General features: G+C 41.9%; 1 protein-coding gene across 1 annotated transcript in view; it reads right to left on the bottom strand.

The window, feature by feature from the left end:
* Positions 1 to 16,317, bottom strand: part of LOC126183531 (uncharacterized) — a 1,031,760-nt gene that overhangs the window by 458,077 nt on the left and 557,366 nt on the right. The window contains exon 7 of the mRNA XM_049925600.1: positions 2,552 to 2,792. Within this exon, the coding sequence (XP_049781557.1) occupies positions 2,552 to 2,792 (241 nt within the window). The remainder of the gene's footprint in view (positions 1 to 2,551; positions 2,793 to 16,317) is intronic.

Raw genomic sequence — 16,317 nt, 5'->3', positions numbered from 1 at the left:
TTTAACACGCTACTAATTTGGTAGTGGAATTTATCGTGTTCCGAGTTCGGGAGAAACTGAGTTGGAGTTTTCAGCCTGCACTGTCAAAGATCTTTTATCTCAAGTGGGTAAACCTCGATTGGAAAACATCTCTGGATGTGTGTCCTCATGCACTGTTTTCATCCTTATCCTCCCAGGGATTCGTTCCTGAAAAAAATCACACTATGCGGTGTGAGGAGATTTCCAGTTAATGTGTGTCTTTGAAAGTCTCGAGCTACCAGAACTCCACACAGATGTCATATAAAACGTATACTCTAAGACAAAAAAAGATGCACTCCGAACGAATTATCCGAATGGAACGGAAATCGATAGAAGTGGTGTACATGTACAGGCAAATGATCAGAATTACAGAAAATCTGAATGATTTAAGCAAGAAAAAGAGCATCTTAAACTGAGCAACTCAATAATGCGTTGGTTCACCTCTTGCCCTTATACAAGCAGGTACTCGGCTTGGCACTGATGGATAGAGCTGCTGTATGTTCTCCTCAGGCAAATGTCATAGTATGTTTGTCTATAAAGAGCTGTGATGACTCGATGTTTCGCCGAGTCGCTCAGTGACAGGACAATTAATTACGTTTACAGTTTTAAACGTTGATGTGATTTATATGTGCAGAAAAACAAATGATTATAGTTTCAGAAAAAATGGATGATTTATTGAAAAGAAAGTGCTTCACAGACTGGGCAAGTCATAAACGCGTTAGTCCACCTCTGGCCCTCAGGTAAGCAATTATTCGGCTTGATGCTGATTGTTAGAGCTGTTGGATGTCCTTCTGAGGAGTATTGTGCCAACTTCTGTCCAACTGACGCGTGAGATCGTCAAAAATCCGAGATGGAGGCCCTGCCCACAATGCTCCAAACATTCTCAAGTGGGGAGAGATCCGGCGGCCTTGTTGCCCAAGATAGGCTTTGGCAAGCGTGAAGACAAGCCGAGAAACTCTCGCCGTATGCGGGTGGGCATCGTCTTGCTGAAATGTAAGCCCAAGATGGCTTGCCATGTCTAGCAAGAAAACGAGTCGACGTACAGCTGTGCTGTAAGGGTACCGCGGATGACAAATCACCCCTGGTTGTCGGGCCGTATGCAGGCGACAGTCATACTATATCCCACTGATATCTGGGTTCCTCGAGACACGTCTTCGGTGGTCATCAGGACTCAGTTCGAATCGGTACTCATCAATGAAGACAATTCTACTCCAGTCAATGAGATTCCAGGACGCAACGTGTCTGTAGACGTCCCGAACGGCCGGCCGCGGTGGCCATACGGTTCTAGGCCCTTCAGTCTGGAACCGCGTGGAACCGCGTGATCGCCACGGTCGCAGGTTCGAATCCTGCCTCGGGCATGGATGTGTGTGATGTCCTTAGGTTAGTTAGGTTTAATAGTTCTAAGTCTAGGGAACTGATGACCTCAGATGTTAAGTCCCATAGTGCTCAGAGCCATTTGAACCATCTGAACGTCCCAGACAGTGGTGGGATACCAACCTCACTGCCGCCGGCCATATGGCCCGACAACAAGGAGTGATGGTGTTGAGTGCCATTTCTATTCATAGTAGGACCCCTTTGGTTGTCATCCGCCCTCACAGCACAGAGGTACGTCTACGATATTCTATGCACCGTTTTGTTGCCCTTCATAGCAAGCCATCTTGGGCTTACATTTCAGCAATATAATACCCGCACACGGTGAGCGTTTCTTCTGCTTGTCTTAGCGTGCACCAAAGCCTATCTTGGCCAGCTAGGTAGCCGGATCTCTCCCCAACTGCAAATGTGTGGAGCATTATGGGCAGGGCCCTTCAACCATCTTTGATTTTGACGATATAATGAGACAATTGGACAAAATTTGGAACGATTTCACTGAGGAGGACGTCCAATAACGCTATCAATTACTGTCAAGCCGAATAATTACTTGCCTAAGGGCCGGAGGTGGAGTGAAGCGTTTTTGACTTGCACAAGAAAATGGTTCTGAGAACTATGGGACTTAACTTCTGAGGTCATCAGTCCCCTAGAACTTAGAACTAATTAAACCTAACTAACCTAAAGACATCACAGACATCCACGCCCGATTTTAACCTGCGACCGTAGCGGTCGTGCGGTTCAAGACTATAGCGCCTAGAACCGCTCGGCCACCTCGGCCGGCTGACTTGCACAGTTTTTAAGGTCTTACTCTTGAATAAATTATCCAACTTTCCTGAAATTGTAATCATTCGTTTTTCTGCGCATGTAAATCACACCAACGTTAAAATTGTAAACGTAGTTAATTGTAGAGTTATTGAGGGACTCAGCGAAACATCGAGTCGTCACAGCTCTTTTTAGATGAACATGCTATGGCATTTGCCTCTAGCGATTTACAGAAACCACGGTAAACTTAAGCGTGAGGGGCAATCCTCGGCAATGAGAGTCTAGTGCCGTAAGCACTGCATCGCCACGCTGGTTAAAAGAAAATGAGTGGTGTTACCTTACGTCTCGAATTAGCCACTTATTTGTTGTAGCGAGAAGTATGTGAAGTGGCTAGGAGACGCACCTCAGAACTAAAGGTGACTTGCGGCAGGTGCAGGCGGCGGCGGCTGAGGTCCAGCGACGCGGAGGTGGCGCCGGAGCAGTCGGTGGCCGGCCTGGCGGGTGCCGTCGCGGGGGCGGGAGAGGGGGCGGCGGCGGCGCCCGATGCGGGGGCGGGGAAGCCGCTGGATGCCCCAGACCCGGACACCAGCCCGTTCGGGGACACGCGCCGGTACACTTCCAGGTTCAGCGTGTTCCCACACGACCTGTGGGCAGGCAGGCACAGCGTTACTTTGCTGCACTCTTTGCAGACGCCTGTGCTATGGAATATGTAGAAAGTAATGTCAACAGATTAGTTGCGTACATAGTTCCGCGTAGTCAGCGCGTACACAACATTGCCACTAGAGCGCGCCCCGCTAAGCACAACAGCGCAGGCGCAGTGCTTGTCCATCTCCGCACTACGAGATGGCGCTGCCTTAGAGACGGACCAAATTCTGCTTCCGCCGATCCGCGTATTAATATGTAACGCAGCCAATGAGATTGCTGCTAATGTAGAACCTTTTCTCCTCGCGGATCGCACTCGGGCAGTGATACCTGAACGCGCGAGGTATTATAACGAGTGCACAGACCTCCGATTAGTCAGTCTACATTTGTCTGTACCAGTCTATAGTCAAGTTTCAGTCTGCACCTAATAAGATTACCATATTCGTGTACATAGCCATGAAGATAAATGTATAGACACTTTTGTCAAGTATCGGAGATATATGTGAGAATAAGATTAACGTACCTATACCAAAGGAACTTCAGATTGTCAATTGTAAATAGCATCCAGAACCAAGTTAAGTAATTTTTATGTTTGTTATTATTTTAATAAATGTGCGTGAAAATTAATCAAGTTCTGTTTAAAGTTGGTTACCGTCAATCTGCTACTCTAAGTGTGCAAGTGGCATTTCTATCGTCTGACCTAACGGCAGTAGATAAACACGCCACGATAAGACCACGAGACATATTGCTGACACTCGCCTACTTCATTAGAGTGACAAGTCAAATAATCTGATGGTGTGTGTACCGAAGGTCTTACAGAACGCACACCACAAGATTGTTTCTCGTTAATGGGCTATGACAGGTCAAATCACAGCCCTCAGTTTTGCTACTATTCATTTAATTTATGGACACAGTTTCCAACAACTTTTCAGCCCTTTATGATAGACTAATATTAATTTTGCGTTCCTGTAATTTTTTGTTTTTGCATCACACGTCGTGAAATGAATCACAATCATCGAGATGGGGAGAAGGTGAAGTAATGAATCAGAATTTCTGCCAAGGCCAGAACTTGAAACCGAGCTTAGTGCTTCGTGAGCAGATGTGCTGCCCACTACACCATCTCGGCAACGTGGCTAACACAGCTGCCGAGACTACCCTTCTCCCATGCCCTTCCTAACACAAACATTATACGTACAAAGCTGGGATGCTGTTCCAATATCTGAGAGACTCGATAATACTGACGATATAAGAGGGGAAAATGGACTGAGATCTGAATTGAAGTTTGTGTTATGGAGGGCATTCGACTAGAGTAGTCTCTGCAGCTGTGTCAACTGTGAAGCAAAGATGATATAGTGAATAGCCTATCTGCTTCGGAAGTGGGAGACCCACGTTCAAGTCCTGGCCTTGGTACAGACTTTAATTCATTACTTCCGCTTCTAACCTTATCGAAGATAAAGCTGAGACTCAATGTCTCTTCAGGAAAATATAATTATATTAGAATTAAATTCAGTACTGCTGGAAAATACAGTTGTCATCACCTCCCTGAGACTGCGAGCATGTTGAATGTTTTTTCGGCTCGTGTGTGGAAGATACAAGTAAACCTACAATAAGCTATATTCCGAGAGACAGTGGCTTTGAAAATATGTGTTTCATGGCATCATAAATGCTCTGTATTGAGAATGGAATTTCACTAGGTCCGTTTCACTATGAACAGAAGTAGTTCACAGCATGTTCTGAGATATTGCCAGTGAAGGATTCTTCAACATATGACGCGGAGTTCAATTCATTTATGAATCGTAATATCCACATGCATAGAACCCCCATATCTTTATGGGAATGTTTAAATATTATAGAATTTTGTACGGAGCTGGTTCGTGGTTTTAATCTCTCCTACGTGAAATAAAAGCAAAAACCAAATAGCAATAGACTTTCAGAGTATTCCGTAACCTGAAATGGTACAATATAGGATTCTGTCATGCGTCTAATGTTATTTCTAATACATATAAACTTACTTACACTTCCCTCGCATGTTATAATAATTGTTTCTAGTGTTAGTTCCAGAAGGGTCTGCAGAGGCCTCCTCAAAAACCTTGGGATTTTGAAAATTTCTTCACGCTAAATATGTTCGTTTATATCCTTTGTTGCTACTAAAATTTTCTTTCTCTTAAAGAATAGCGGATATGTGAATATAACACAAGAACCAAATACAAACCTGCAGATACTTCAAGGGGTTAACAAACTTCCAAAAAATATTAAAAGTCTTATGAGTAATGTTGTGGAATTCACGATGAATTAAATAATTTCCTGAAGTGTATCTTCTTCTCCTTCATTAAAGAATGGCTCCACTGAAATTCTTAAAATAAATGTTATATGTTAATTTATAATTAATATTATCTCTATGGTACAATAATATTTCTTAACACTAAATCATTTCGTTGCATTGCATTTGAATGAAATCTAAATCCCTAACTTCTTTCCACATCCTAGAGACCCCTCTCCATGGGATCCATGAAATACGACTAATGAATTATATCATGTTAGCATACGTGCAAACAAAAGAAATGCGATTTATAATACAAAAACATAGAGGTTAAGGTCTAATACTCTGTGTAACAATTCGTGTTAAAGAAAGACAACACTAAACACAAGCTTCGTATACGACTGAAAGCTGAAAGGATACAAGCGAAATTCGCCATACGTTCCAGAAATCGTTTTGGGCTTGAATGCTGGGACACAAAAAATTAGAGTCGTCCAGCGTTCAACATAAATCTTCAATGATTGCTACATGGCTTACTCCTGTAATTAATGTGGTGATACAAATGTTTCAATTACAATATTCTCAGTCGCAGCGTCTCGCACTGGCTTAGCTGCACTGCAGTACAGACCATTCAGTATTATCATCTACACGTTGTTCTGTAGAACACCGTTTAATTTATTTTCATACTAATGTAGGAAAGAGTGAACAATTCACAAAATATATGACAGCTCTATTCTTTGAAGCGTGGATGGATTGTAATGAACCTTACAAATTTACTTCCAGCGAATAGAGTATATCCCATGAAGATGTCATTGACACTTTTTAATTATAGGTTATTGCGAGGTGGCGTACACGTGTCGCTGCAGCGTCCTCTCTAGCGTGATAGAAGGATCACCATTACATCAAATTCAGACAATGAAGGACTGTCAGGCGAAGTGCAAACGTGAAATCAAATATCAGTAACAACACCACACCAAAAGTAGCAATATCGGTCCCTGAGTTAGGTGGAACGGGACAGAATGATCGATCCCTGGGAAATGGATTTGTCATAGCGTGACAGTTGGGCTCGTACGGGGCATTGTGCTATGACAGTAATGCATGTGTTTAATCAGTCGTTAGAAGAGGGTCGAGCTAGGTGACGAGCGGATAGAGGATTACGCAACTGATCACAGGGCATTGTCACTCCAACGTTGTCCGCATAACTATAAATGGCAGTACAGATTCGTTCATAGTGGTAGCTTAACGTTGGAGCACAGTAAAGAGTGAGAATCTGCCTGCGTGGACGATTCTAAGCTGTATGCTGTCAGTTGAAAGCCTGTCACTATATATATTTCCACAGCCCAAAACCTAAAAACGCCTCAGACTACAATCTACGCCGTCAGTGGCGTGCTGAATGGGATTATCTAAATAGGCAGTGTTTTTTTTGGAAGAGTCTCCCCTGTTTAGGATAACCCAGTGAGACTGCCGCGAACATGATCTACGCTTCCGTGGTGATCGCAGTTTGGTACTGGGCAATACTGAACTGAGTGGGAGACCAGCTGCAAACCAATCAAATATCTGAACCTGAACTGTGGCCCTTCCTTTACCACATGCCGTATTTTAGCTGGACAACGCCAGGCAACATGTAGTGTGGAATATATATGCCTTCTTCGAAGACTGTTAAGAAATTTAGTCGTTCATTGAGTGCATGCAAGATATTTAGAGGCTGCTATTGCACGAGGCTCCGGCTCATACGGAGCTCTCTAATTTAGACATCATATTTAGATCAGAAATCTAAATCATTTATGTTCTATTATGAAATCAACTTGTGATATGAACTTCATTTTAGTCGCCTAAGGGCTACAATCCCGTAGATAGTGAAGGAAGGTACTTGCGAGAACTGTCACACAACTAGCTTAAAGTCTCATGCGTCCATGTTCCTGACAAGAATAACGTACAAAAGAATGTAAAATAAAACTGAGTATCCACTATGTGACAATCAGTTTGTCTTCGGGAAAGCTAACGGCACCAGAGAAGCAATTATGACGTTCCTCTTGGTAACGGATGTAAGACTTAAGAAAAATCGAGACACGTTTATAGAATTTGTCAACCTAGAAAAGACGTTCGACAGTGTAAAATAGTGCAAAGTGTTCGAAATTCTCCGGAATATGGGAGTTAGTTATAGGGAAAGACGAGTAATAAACAACATGTACAACCACCAAGTTGGAAAAATAAGAATGGAAGACCAAGCACTAAGTACTTCAGTCAGAAAGGATGTAGGAAGGTGGTGTAGTCTTTTAACCCCGACTATTGGATTTACACGGATGATGGAAATGAAAGTTCAGGAGTGGGGTAAAAATTCAGGATGAAAGAATATCAACGATAACATTCGCTGATGACATTGCTATCCTCAGTGAAAATAAGAAAGAATTGCGGGAACTACTGAAAATAGAATGAACAGTCTAATGAGCATGTAATATGGATTGCGACTAAACCGAAGACAGACGAAAATAATGAAGAGCAGCATAAATGAGATTACCGAGAAACTTAACACAAAAATTGGTGATCACGTAGTATGTAAGTAGGCTGTTTATGTTTTCTTTATGTAAGTGGGCTATTTATGTTTTCTTATTGGCAACGTTACGTAGCGCTCTGTATGAAAATCACTGGCTGTGCTGTGTGCAGTCTGTGCCTAGTTTGCATTGTTGTCTGCCATTGTAGTGTTGGGCAGCGGCAGCTGGATGTGAACAGCGCGTAGCGTTGCGCAGTTAGAGGTGAGCCGCCTGCAGTGATGGATGTGTGGAAGGAAGTGGCGGAGTTTTGAAATTACGTATATTATGACTTTTGATGATATTAAGGTAAATACATTGTTTGTTCTCTATTAAAATCTTTCATTTGCTAACTATCCCTATCAGTAGTTAGTGCCTTCAGTAGTGTGAATCTTTTATTTAGCTGGCAGTAGTGGCGCTCGCTGTATGGCAGTAGTTCGAGTAAGGAAGATTTTTGGTGAGGTAAGTGATTTGTGAAAGGTATAGATTAATGTTAGTCAGGGCCATTCTTTTGCAGGGATTTTTGAAAGTCAGATTGCGTTGCTCTAAAAATATTGTATGTCAGTTTAAGCACAGTCTTGTATAAATTTTTCAAAGGGGACGTTTCAAGTAGATGAAGGTAAAGAATTCTGATACCTTGGAATCAAAACATAATACGACGGACGAAGCAAGAAGGGCATCAAAAGCTGACTTTCACAGGCAAAAAGGGCATTCCTGCCGAGTCTACTAGTATCAAATATCTGATTTAATTTGACGGAGAAATTTGTGAGAGAGTACTCTATCTGAGCAAAAGTATCCGGATACCTATTAGGGGACATTTATACGGCGTGTGTCCACACTTCTTTATGATGACTTGGACTCTGCTGAGGGTTCTTTCAGTCAGATGATTTCCTCAACGACCGGAACCAGAGAAGGTAGTGATACAGGATGCCAGGGTCTGGAGCGAAGTCGACGTTTCAACTCATACCAAAGATGTTCCATTGGCTTCACGTCGGGACTGTGGGACGGTCAGCTCATTTCAGGAATTTTATTGACCATAAACCATTACGTCACATATACTGCATCATTGTAGGACATATTGTCACGCTGATACGAACGATCATTGTCTCCGAACTGATCTCATACTTTACGTGCTGCAAAATGTGTTCATGTCCTTCCGCATTTATCGTTTTCTTGCTGGCAGAAAAGGGACCACACCCTAACCATGAAGAACACCCTCATACCGAACGCTACCTTCTCTGTACTACACTGTTGGCACCACACATGATGACAGATAAAGTTCTTCATGGCTTCGCCAAATTCAGATCGTTCCATCGGACTGCCACATGATATAGCGTGATTCATGCTACGAAACGCTCCTTCCCAGGTTTCCACTATCCAGTGGCGGCGCTTCTTCTTATCCTGACAACTGAAATTATTGACTCTAACTTCTTAGTCTCTCCATGTTTATAGAACGTAGAATAATCGCTCACCCTGAGCTAACCACTGGATTCCTTGGAATATGTAGAGATAAATATCTGTGTAGAAAAATTTCGCGTAGTGTGTATTGTTAGTTGGAACTCTGATTAATGAGGTCGAGTTTGAATCACAGGGATTGTACGTATAACGAGAATTCCCTATCCCAGCAAAATGTTTAAGATGGTTGCGTACAAAAAGACTGACAGTATTAGCTATTGCAGAGACAGTATAAGTAAAGAAATCCGAATCGCTGCTATGCTTAAAGTATTTAGAGCTTTATTGGTTTTCTATAGGCCTATTTCGGCTACAGTACCACTTTCTAGCTGCCTGCGAATAACACATGGTTTCGTTAACCTTTGTTTCTGTTCTTATTTATAATTATACTTACGTCTAACTGTTTTTGACGCCCATAAAATATCGATTGGTGCTGTCACTGTCTATCGATTTGGTTGTTATGACTTACAGGGAATGTGTTGATATGAAGTGGCAGCTATACTGTCGTACCTCGATCGTTAAAGTTGTTGTGGACGAGAATTTTTGGTGGCTATAGCCTTTTTATTCTGTTTACAGGGCTTTGGTTGTTATGACTTACAGATGGTATGATTATACGATTGTCGTAGTATAGCTGCCACAGTCATATAATCATGGCACCTATAAGTCATAAAGTCATGGATTGTGAAGCTGGTCCCGGCGGCGGTTCGAGTCCTCTCTCGGGCATGGGTGTGTGTGTTTGTCCTTAGGATAATTTAGGTTACGTAGTGTGTAAGATTAGGGACTGATGACCTTAGCATTTGAGTCCCATAAGATTTAACACACATTTGAACATTTTTATAAGTCATAACGAACAAATCGTTAGACAGTAACAGCACCAACTGATGTTTTATGGACGTCAAAAACAGCTTGAAGTAAGAAATACTATATAATCGCCCAATATTGTCGATAATTGTAAATAATAATAGAAACAATGGTTAAGGAAATCGTGTATTATTGCAGGCAGCTAGAAAATGGCACTGTAGCGAAATAAACCTATCGCAAAACTATAGAGCTTTAAACATTTTAACCATAGCAACAGTTCGGATTTCTTTACTTATTATGTCTCTGAAAGAAATAAATTACGTTGCGGGCACTCAAGAATACAAACTATTAGCTGTGAATACGAGACTACCTACTTTTTTACTGTTTTCTTAGTGGCAAATAAAGTTTCTTTTTACTCTAACTTTCCTTAATATTAATTTACAGGGCAAAGTGTACCTGCTATCCTTCCAAAAACACTCAAAAAGGAACTTATCTGGCTAATTAGAAATTCTAAACTTTTTTGCAAAACTGACGTGGCTGTTTGTTCATTTACTGGAATAATACATATTTCACAAAATTTAGCTGTGTGCGTGTTTGTTTCCAAATATTTTAAGGAGACGTAGAAGTTTTTGATCAGCTTGTACATCTGAAATGTACGCACCATAGCAAATGCGACACAAGGGTTATCTTACTTCCTCACATGCGTAATTACTTTTGTCTGAGAGTTAAATAATTAATCAGTAACGTGCTGTTTGTGCGCCCTCTCTGTCCCGCCCGCAGCCAGTTATGGAACATTATTCGCTAATGCGCGGGACTGGCGTTACATCGTGTTCCCGCCTCCCTGGAGACCTATAAACCCGCAACAATCACAGCGGACCGCAGCACACACGCTGGGACACATGGAGTCCCATAACTACAAATTACCAAAGCGCAGTCCGTATCCACACCGACAGAAATAAAGGGAAAAAGAGAAGAATTAGCGTACGGCCTCAAAACATACAAGCAGAATCACCACTGCATTGCAGCATATAAGTGTACACGAATAACCACATTGCTATGGTGTAATACAGTGAATCCTACGATCTGAAAGTAATATTCTTGTCTTTGTTTATATAAAGGACTGGCACAAGAGGAGTACATTACTAACGCCAACTGATTGGTTTCCTATTGACGTCATAATTTATCGAGTAAAACAGAAGTGACATCTGGCGTTCCACAATTAAGTGTTATTGGTCGCTTGCTGTTCCTAATCTACAGGGTGGTCCATTGATATTGATCGGGTCAAGTATTTCACGAAATAAGCATCAATCGAAAAAACTTCAAAGAACGAAACTCGTCTAACTTGAAGGGGGAAACCAGGTGGCGCTATGGTTGGCCCGCTAGATGGCGCTACCATAGATCAAACGGATATCAACTACGTTTTTTTAAACAGGAATCCCCATTTTTTATTACATATTCGTGTAGTACGTTTAGAAATATGATTGTTTTAGTTGGACCACTTTTTTCGCGTTGTGATAGATGGCGCTGTAATAGTCACAAACGTATAAGTACGTGGTATCACGTAACATTCCGCCAGTGCGGGGGGTATTTGCTTCGTGATACATTACCCGTGTTAAAATGGACCGTTTACCAATTGCGGGAAAGGTCGATAGCGTGTTGATGTATGGCTATTGTGACCAGAATGCCCAACGGGCGTGTGCTACGTATGCTGCTCTGTATCCTGGACGACATCATCCAAGGGTCCGGACCGTTCCCCGGATAGTTACGTTATTTAAGGAAACATGAAGTATTTAGCCACATGTGAAACGTCAACCACGACCTGCAACAAATGATGATGCCCAAGTAGGTGTCTTAGCTGCTGTCGTGGCTAATCCGCACATCAGTAGCAGACAAATTGCGCGAGAATCTGGAATCTCAAAAACGTCGGTGTTGAGAATGCTACATCAACATCGATTGCACCCGTACCATACTTCTATGCACCAGGAATTGCATGGCAACGACTTTGAACGGCGTGTACAGTTCTGTCACTGGGCACAAGAGAAATTACTGGACGATGACGGATTTTTTGCACAAGTTCTATTTAGCGACGAAGCGTCATTCACCAACAGCGGTAACGTAAACCGGCATAATATGCACTATTGGGCAACGAAAAATCCACGATGGCTGCGACAAATGGAACATCAGCGACCTTGGCGGGTTAATGTATGGTGCGGCATTATGGGAGGAAGGATAATTGGCCCCCATTTTATCGATGGCAATCTAAATGGTGCAATGTATACTGATTTCCTACGTCATGTTCTACCGATGTTACTACAAGATGTTTCACTGCATGACAGAATGGCGATGTACTTCCAACATGATGGATGTACGGCACATAGCTCCCTTGCAGTTGAAGCGGTATTCAGTAGCATATTTCATGACAGGTGGATTGGTTGTCGAAGCACCATACCATGGCCCGCACCTTCACTGGATCTGACGTCCTCGGATTTCTTTCTGTGGGGAAAGTTGAAGGATATTTGCTATCGTGATCCACCGACAACGCCTGACAACGTCAGCGCATTGTCAATGCGTGTGCGAACGTTACGGAAGGCGAACTACTCGCTGTTGAGAGGAATGTCGTTACACGTATTGCCAAATGCATTGAGGTTGAAGGACATCATTTTCAGCATTTATTGCATTAATGTGGTATTTACAGGTAATCACGCGTTAACAGCATGCGTTCTCAGAAATGATAAGTTCACAAAGGTACATGTATCGCATTGGAACAACCGAAATAAAATATTCAAACGTACTTACGTTCTGTATTTTAATTTAAAAAACCTACCTGTTACCAATTGTTCGTCTAGAAGTGTAAGCCATATGTTTGTGACTATTACAGCGCCATCTATTACAAAGCGAAAAAAGTGGTCCAACTAAAACATTCATATTTCATTACGTACTACACGAATATGTAATAAAAATGGGGGTTCCTATTAAAAAAAAAAAACAAAAACGCGGTTGGTATCCGTTTGACCTATGGCAGCGCCATCTAGCGGGCCAACCATAGCGCCATCTGGTTTCCCTCTTCAAGCTAGACAAGTTTCGTTCTTTGTAGTTTTTTCGTTTGACGCTTATTTCGTGAGATATTTGGCCCGGTCATGATCAATGGACCGCCCTGTATACATAGTGAATCACCTAACACTTGGACCGCATATATTTCGGACGAGGGAGGCACTATCGGTATTTGCAGCCAGAGCACAGATTCTGAGACATTAGCGAAATTACAGTTATTACAACAGTTGTAAATTTTGAAATCGGATGATGGCTATTGACAGTAAAATCCTAAAAGTAGCATAAATGAGAATGTTAGTGATGTTTGTTGCAGGAAGTTAGTGCGAGTAGTTTATGAGTTATCGTATTGTGAACATTGTAAACACCGACAGCTGTGTGTTCCATTTTATTTCTTAGATCAGGGCCAGCCACGGCGTGCTAAATGTCACACGTGCAGCGTGTGCGGGACAAAGCCCGGCCTTTCACGCGGCTTTGCTCGCTTCTCCTCGGAAGTATGCGGAACGGCGCGACATTTCATTTAGCATTGCAATGCGGCATGTTTCGGTCGTCAATACTCAGTTCGGCAGATTCGTGGTGTCATCGCTCTTTACCCTTTGCCATTTGTTAGTGGAATGAAGGATGTTCGGCCACTCCCGCCGGAGGTTTGAGTCCTCCCTCGGGCATGGGTGTGTGTGTCGTTCTTAGTATAAGTTAGTTTAAGTAGTGTGTAAGTCTAGGGACCGATTACCTCAGCAGTTTTGTCCCTTAGGAATTCACACACATTTGAACATTTGAAGGACGTTCACAGGTTCAGTTGCAGTTTGCACAAAAATGGCAATCTAGCAATCTATTGTCACAATCGTTTAAAGCGAATGGGAATGACAGAACAGAGGGAAGAGAATACTCAGTTCACATAAGGGACGGGTACTGCGTATATGCTATGGAACGACATTATAATGCCATGAAGAAAGAATTTAAAGATTTAGGTGATAGTGAAAGAGCAAAAAATTACAACGGTCGACAGCCGGATGCATTGTTCTGCGCATCAGCTGTTAACATTGCAGGCATTGAAGAAATTGTTTGTATGAATAGTAAAATTTCTGGAGTGGCACACATTATTCCACTGTCATTCGCAACAGTTTTCAATGGAACTGGATGAAGAGTATGGAGACTTCTTATATTACCTCAAAGTACGTTGGTCAAGTCGAGGGGTATGCCTAGAACGATTTTTCGATTTAAAACTTGCTATTGTTGAATTTATGAAGGAAAAGTATTGCAGGAAAGAAAATTAGAACATCAGGAAATGAACTGCACACCTCGCATTTTAAGTGGACTTGACTGCACACTGCCCACAGTAAGACACTGCCAGCTAACTCCTTTCTGATTTGATAGGGATGCATTTAAAAAGAAGATCTCGTACGAGGAACACATGCTGACAACAGCAGCACAGTACCCTAAGCTCACTGATGTTAAAGAAAGCGCGAGTTTTGGAGAATTCTTTGTGGCATTGAAAGAATTACGAAGACAGTTTTATAAAGATTTTGAGGACACTGTGAATGTTGCAGGTTGCACTTCTTTTAAAGGTGTTATCGAGACTGGTGTTTCAGTTGAAAGCGCCCCCGCGCACGTGCAAATGCAACTGATTGACCTACAATGTAATTCCAGTTTTAATGACACATCTTTTTACGTTACAACTGTCCAGGAAGTTTTCATTGCTTTTCTGTAGTAGAGTCCCCATAATGAGGTTGCAAAGGTGATACAACATCTCGATCGACATATAATTGTGAGAGGAACTTTTTTCTATTATGAAACTACATAAGTCACAATTACGTGTCAATTTGAGCTCGAAACTCTGTGAAATTTTCTGCGTCTGATGATTTGCCAACAGTCTGTACAAATAAAAATTATATCTTGTCGTTAGCTCGTCAAAAATAATTACATAATAGTGAAAATTTTTTTTGTTATTGTGTGATAGCGGACGCAGTAGGACATGTTTGGAAGATGATATTTCCCGATGTCAAAAAACTGAATACGCTCATGGTTTGTGGTGAATGTAGGAAGTATGCCGTTCGTTCATATATCACGTACGCAGAAAGATTTCCCAGTGGGCGTCAACCTCTTCAGCCACTTCATCTTCTTCAAACAATACAGATGATACGAAAGAACGTATTACTGCGGCCTGCGTTGCGTTTTCCGATGAAATGCTAGAACGTGCCAAGAAGTCGTTGCATGACAGACCGCAAGCTTGTATTGACGCGGGTGGTGGTCGTTTTGAGAAGAGGCTTTGAGGATACATTGATTCTTTAACGTGTCAGGCCCCACAGAAGTGCTGTATTCACCTGTGTTTGTCTTTCGTTTGACCTAGGAAGTGTCCCACTGAACAACACGACACCTCCAGAGACGTATTAAAATATGTGAAGGGCTGCACATACGCACACATATGATATTCACATTCGTTTGTGCTACCACATGAAACAAACAACTGTCGGTATTTAGATTGTTCAATTTGCGATATCTCGTAAACTACAAGCACTAGACTCCTGCAACGCACCACTGATATTGTAATTTATTTTATTTTTTATTGTGGCACAGTCAACAGGCATTTTCCATTGGAATATTTGTACCTTTTGTAAATAAATACACATTTGAATCTCGTAACATTCTGCGTATGAGCTGCAAAGGTGGACATCTACCTACCATTTCAATCTGTGAAATCCGTATATCAATTGTTTCTTCCATTATCAAAATACCTGCGGTGCAAGTTTCAGGTGATTCACCGTGTATAAACGATTAAGAAGACAATCTGAACAGCCCACTTAGATTGTTTGCAAAATGATTTAGATAACATATCTGTTTGATGCGAAAAGTGACAACTGACTCTAAATAATAAAAACGTGAGGTCATTCACATGAGTACTAAAAGCAATCCATCAAATTTCGGTTACTAGATAAATCACAGAAATCTAAAGACGTCACAGAAGTTATAGTGCAAGATGACTTGACACGTGGGACTCGTTTGTGTTATGGACGACAATTGCAAGTTAATCGAAGAACAAAACAGTATTACTGCCAGATTTGGAATCTAGGACGAGAGTATTCATTCATCCATTGGGGTTCCGCAGACAATGTGTAACAGTTACACCTTTGATAATGAAACTGTATACAAACAAATGGCTTTAGGATAGCTCGCAGTGTTGGCGTTGGCCATCTGATAAAGAAAGGGGTTTCTTAGAATGTTAGTAGTATTTTCTGTTTTAAGAAACAGATGTGCGATGCATGTCAAAGTCTTCGAACCCATTACCTAATTGGCACCGACAAGTATTTAAGGTAACGGTGACGTTGAATGTCATGGAAAGACGATAAGTTCAGTAATTTTCTCAGTGTAATTATGGGTTGTCCCTAATAAGCTGATAAAAACTACACAGATAACTTAGTGACTCAAAGCGACGCAATTACCTCT

Source organism: Schistocerca cancellata, chromosome 4 (genome assembly GCF_023864275.1).
Source record: "Schistocerca cancellata isolate TAMUIC-IGC-003103 chromosome 4, iqSchCanc2.1, whole genome shotgun sequence".
NCBI classification, from domain to species: domain Eukaryota; kingdom Metazoa; phylum Arthropoda; class Insecta; order Orthoptera; family Acrididae; genus Schistocerca; species Schistocerca cancellata.
The sequence above is the reverse complement of the archived record's forward strand: the minus strand, read 5'-3'. Positions and strand labels throughout refer to the sequence as shown.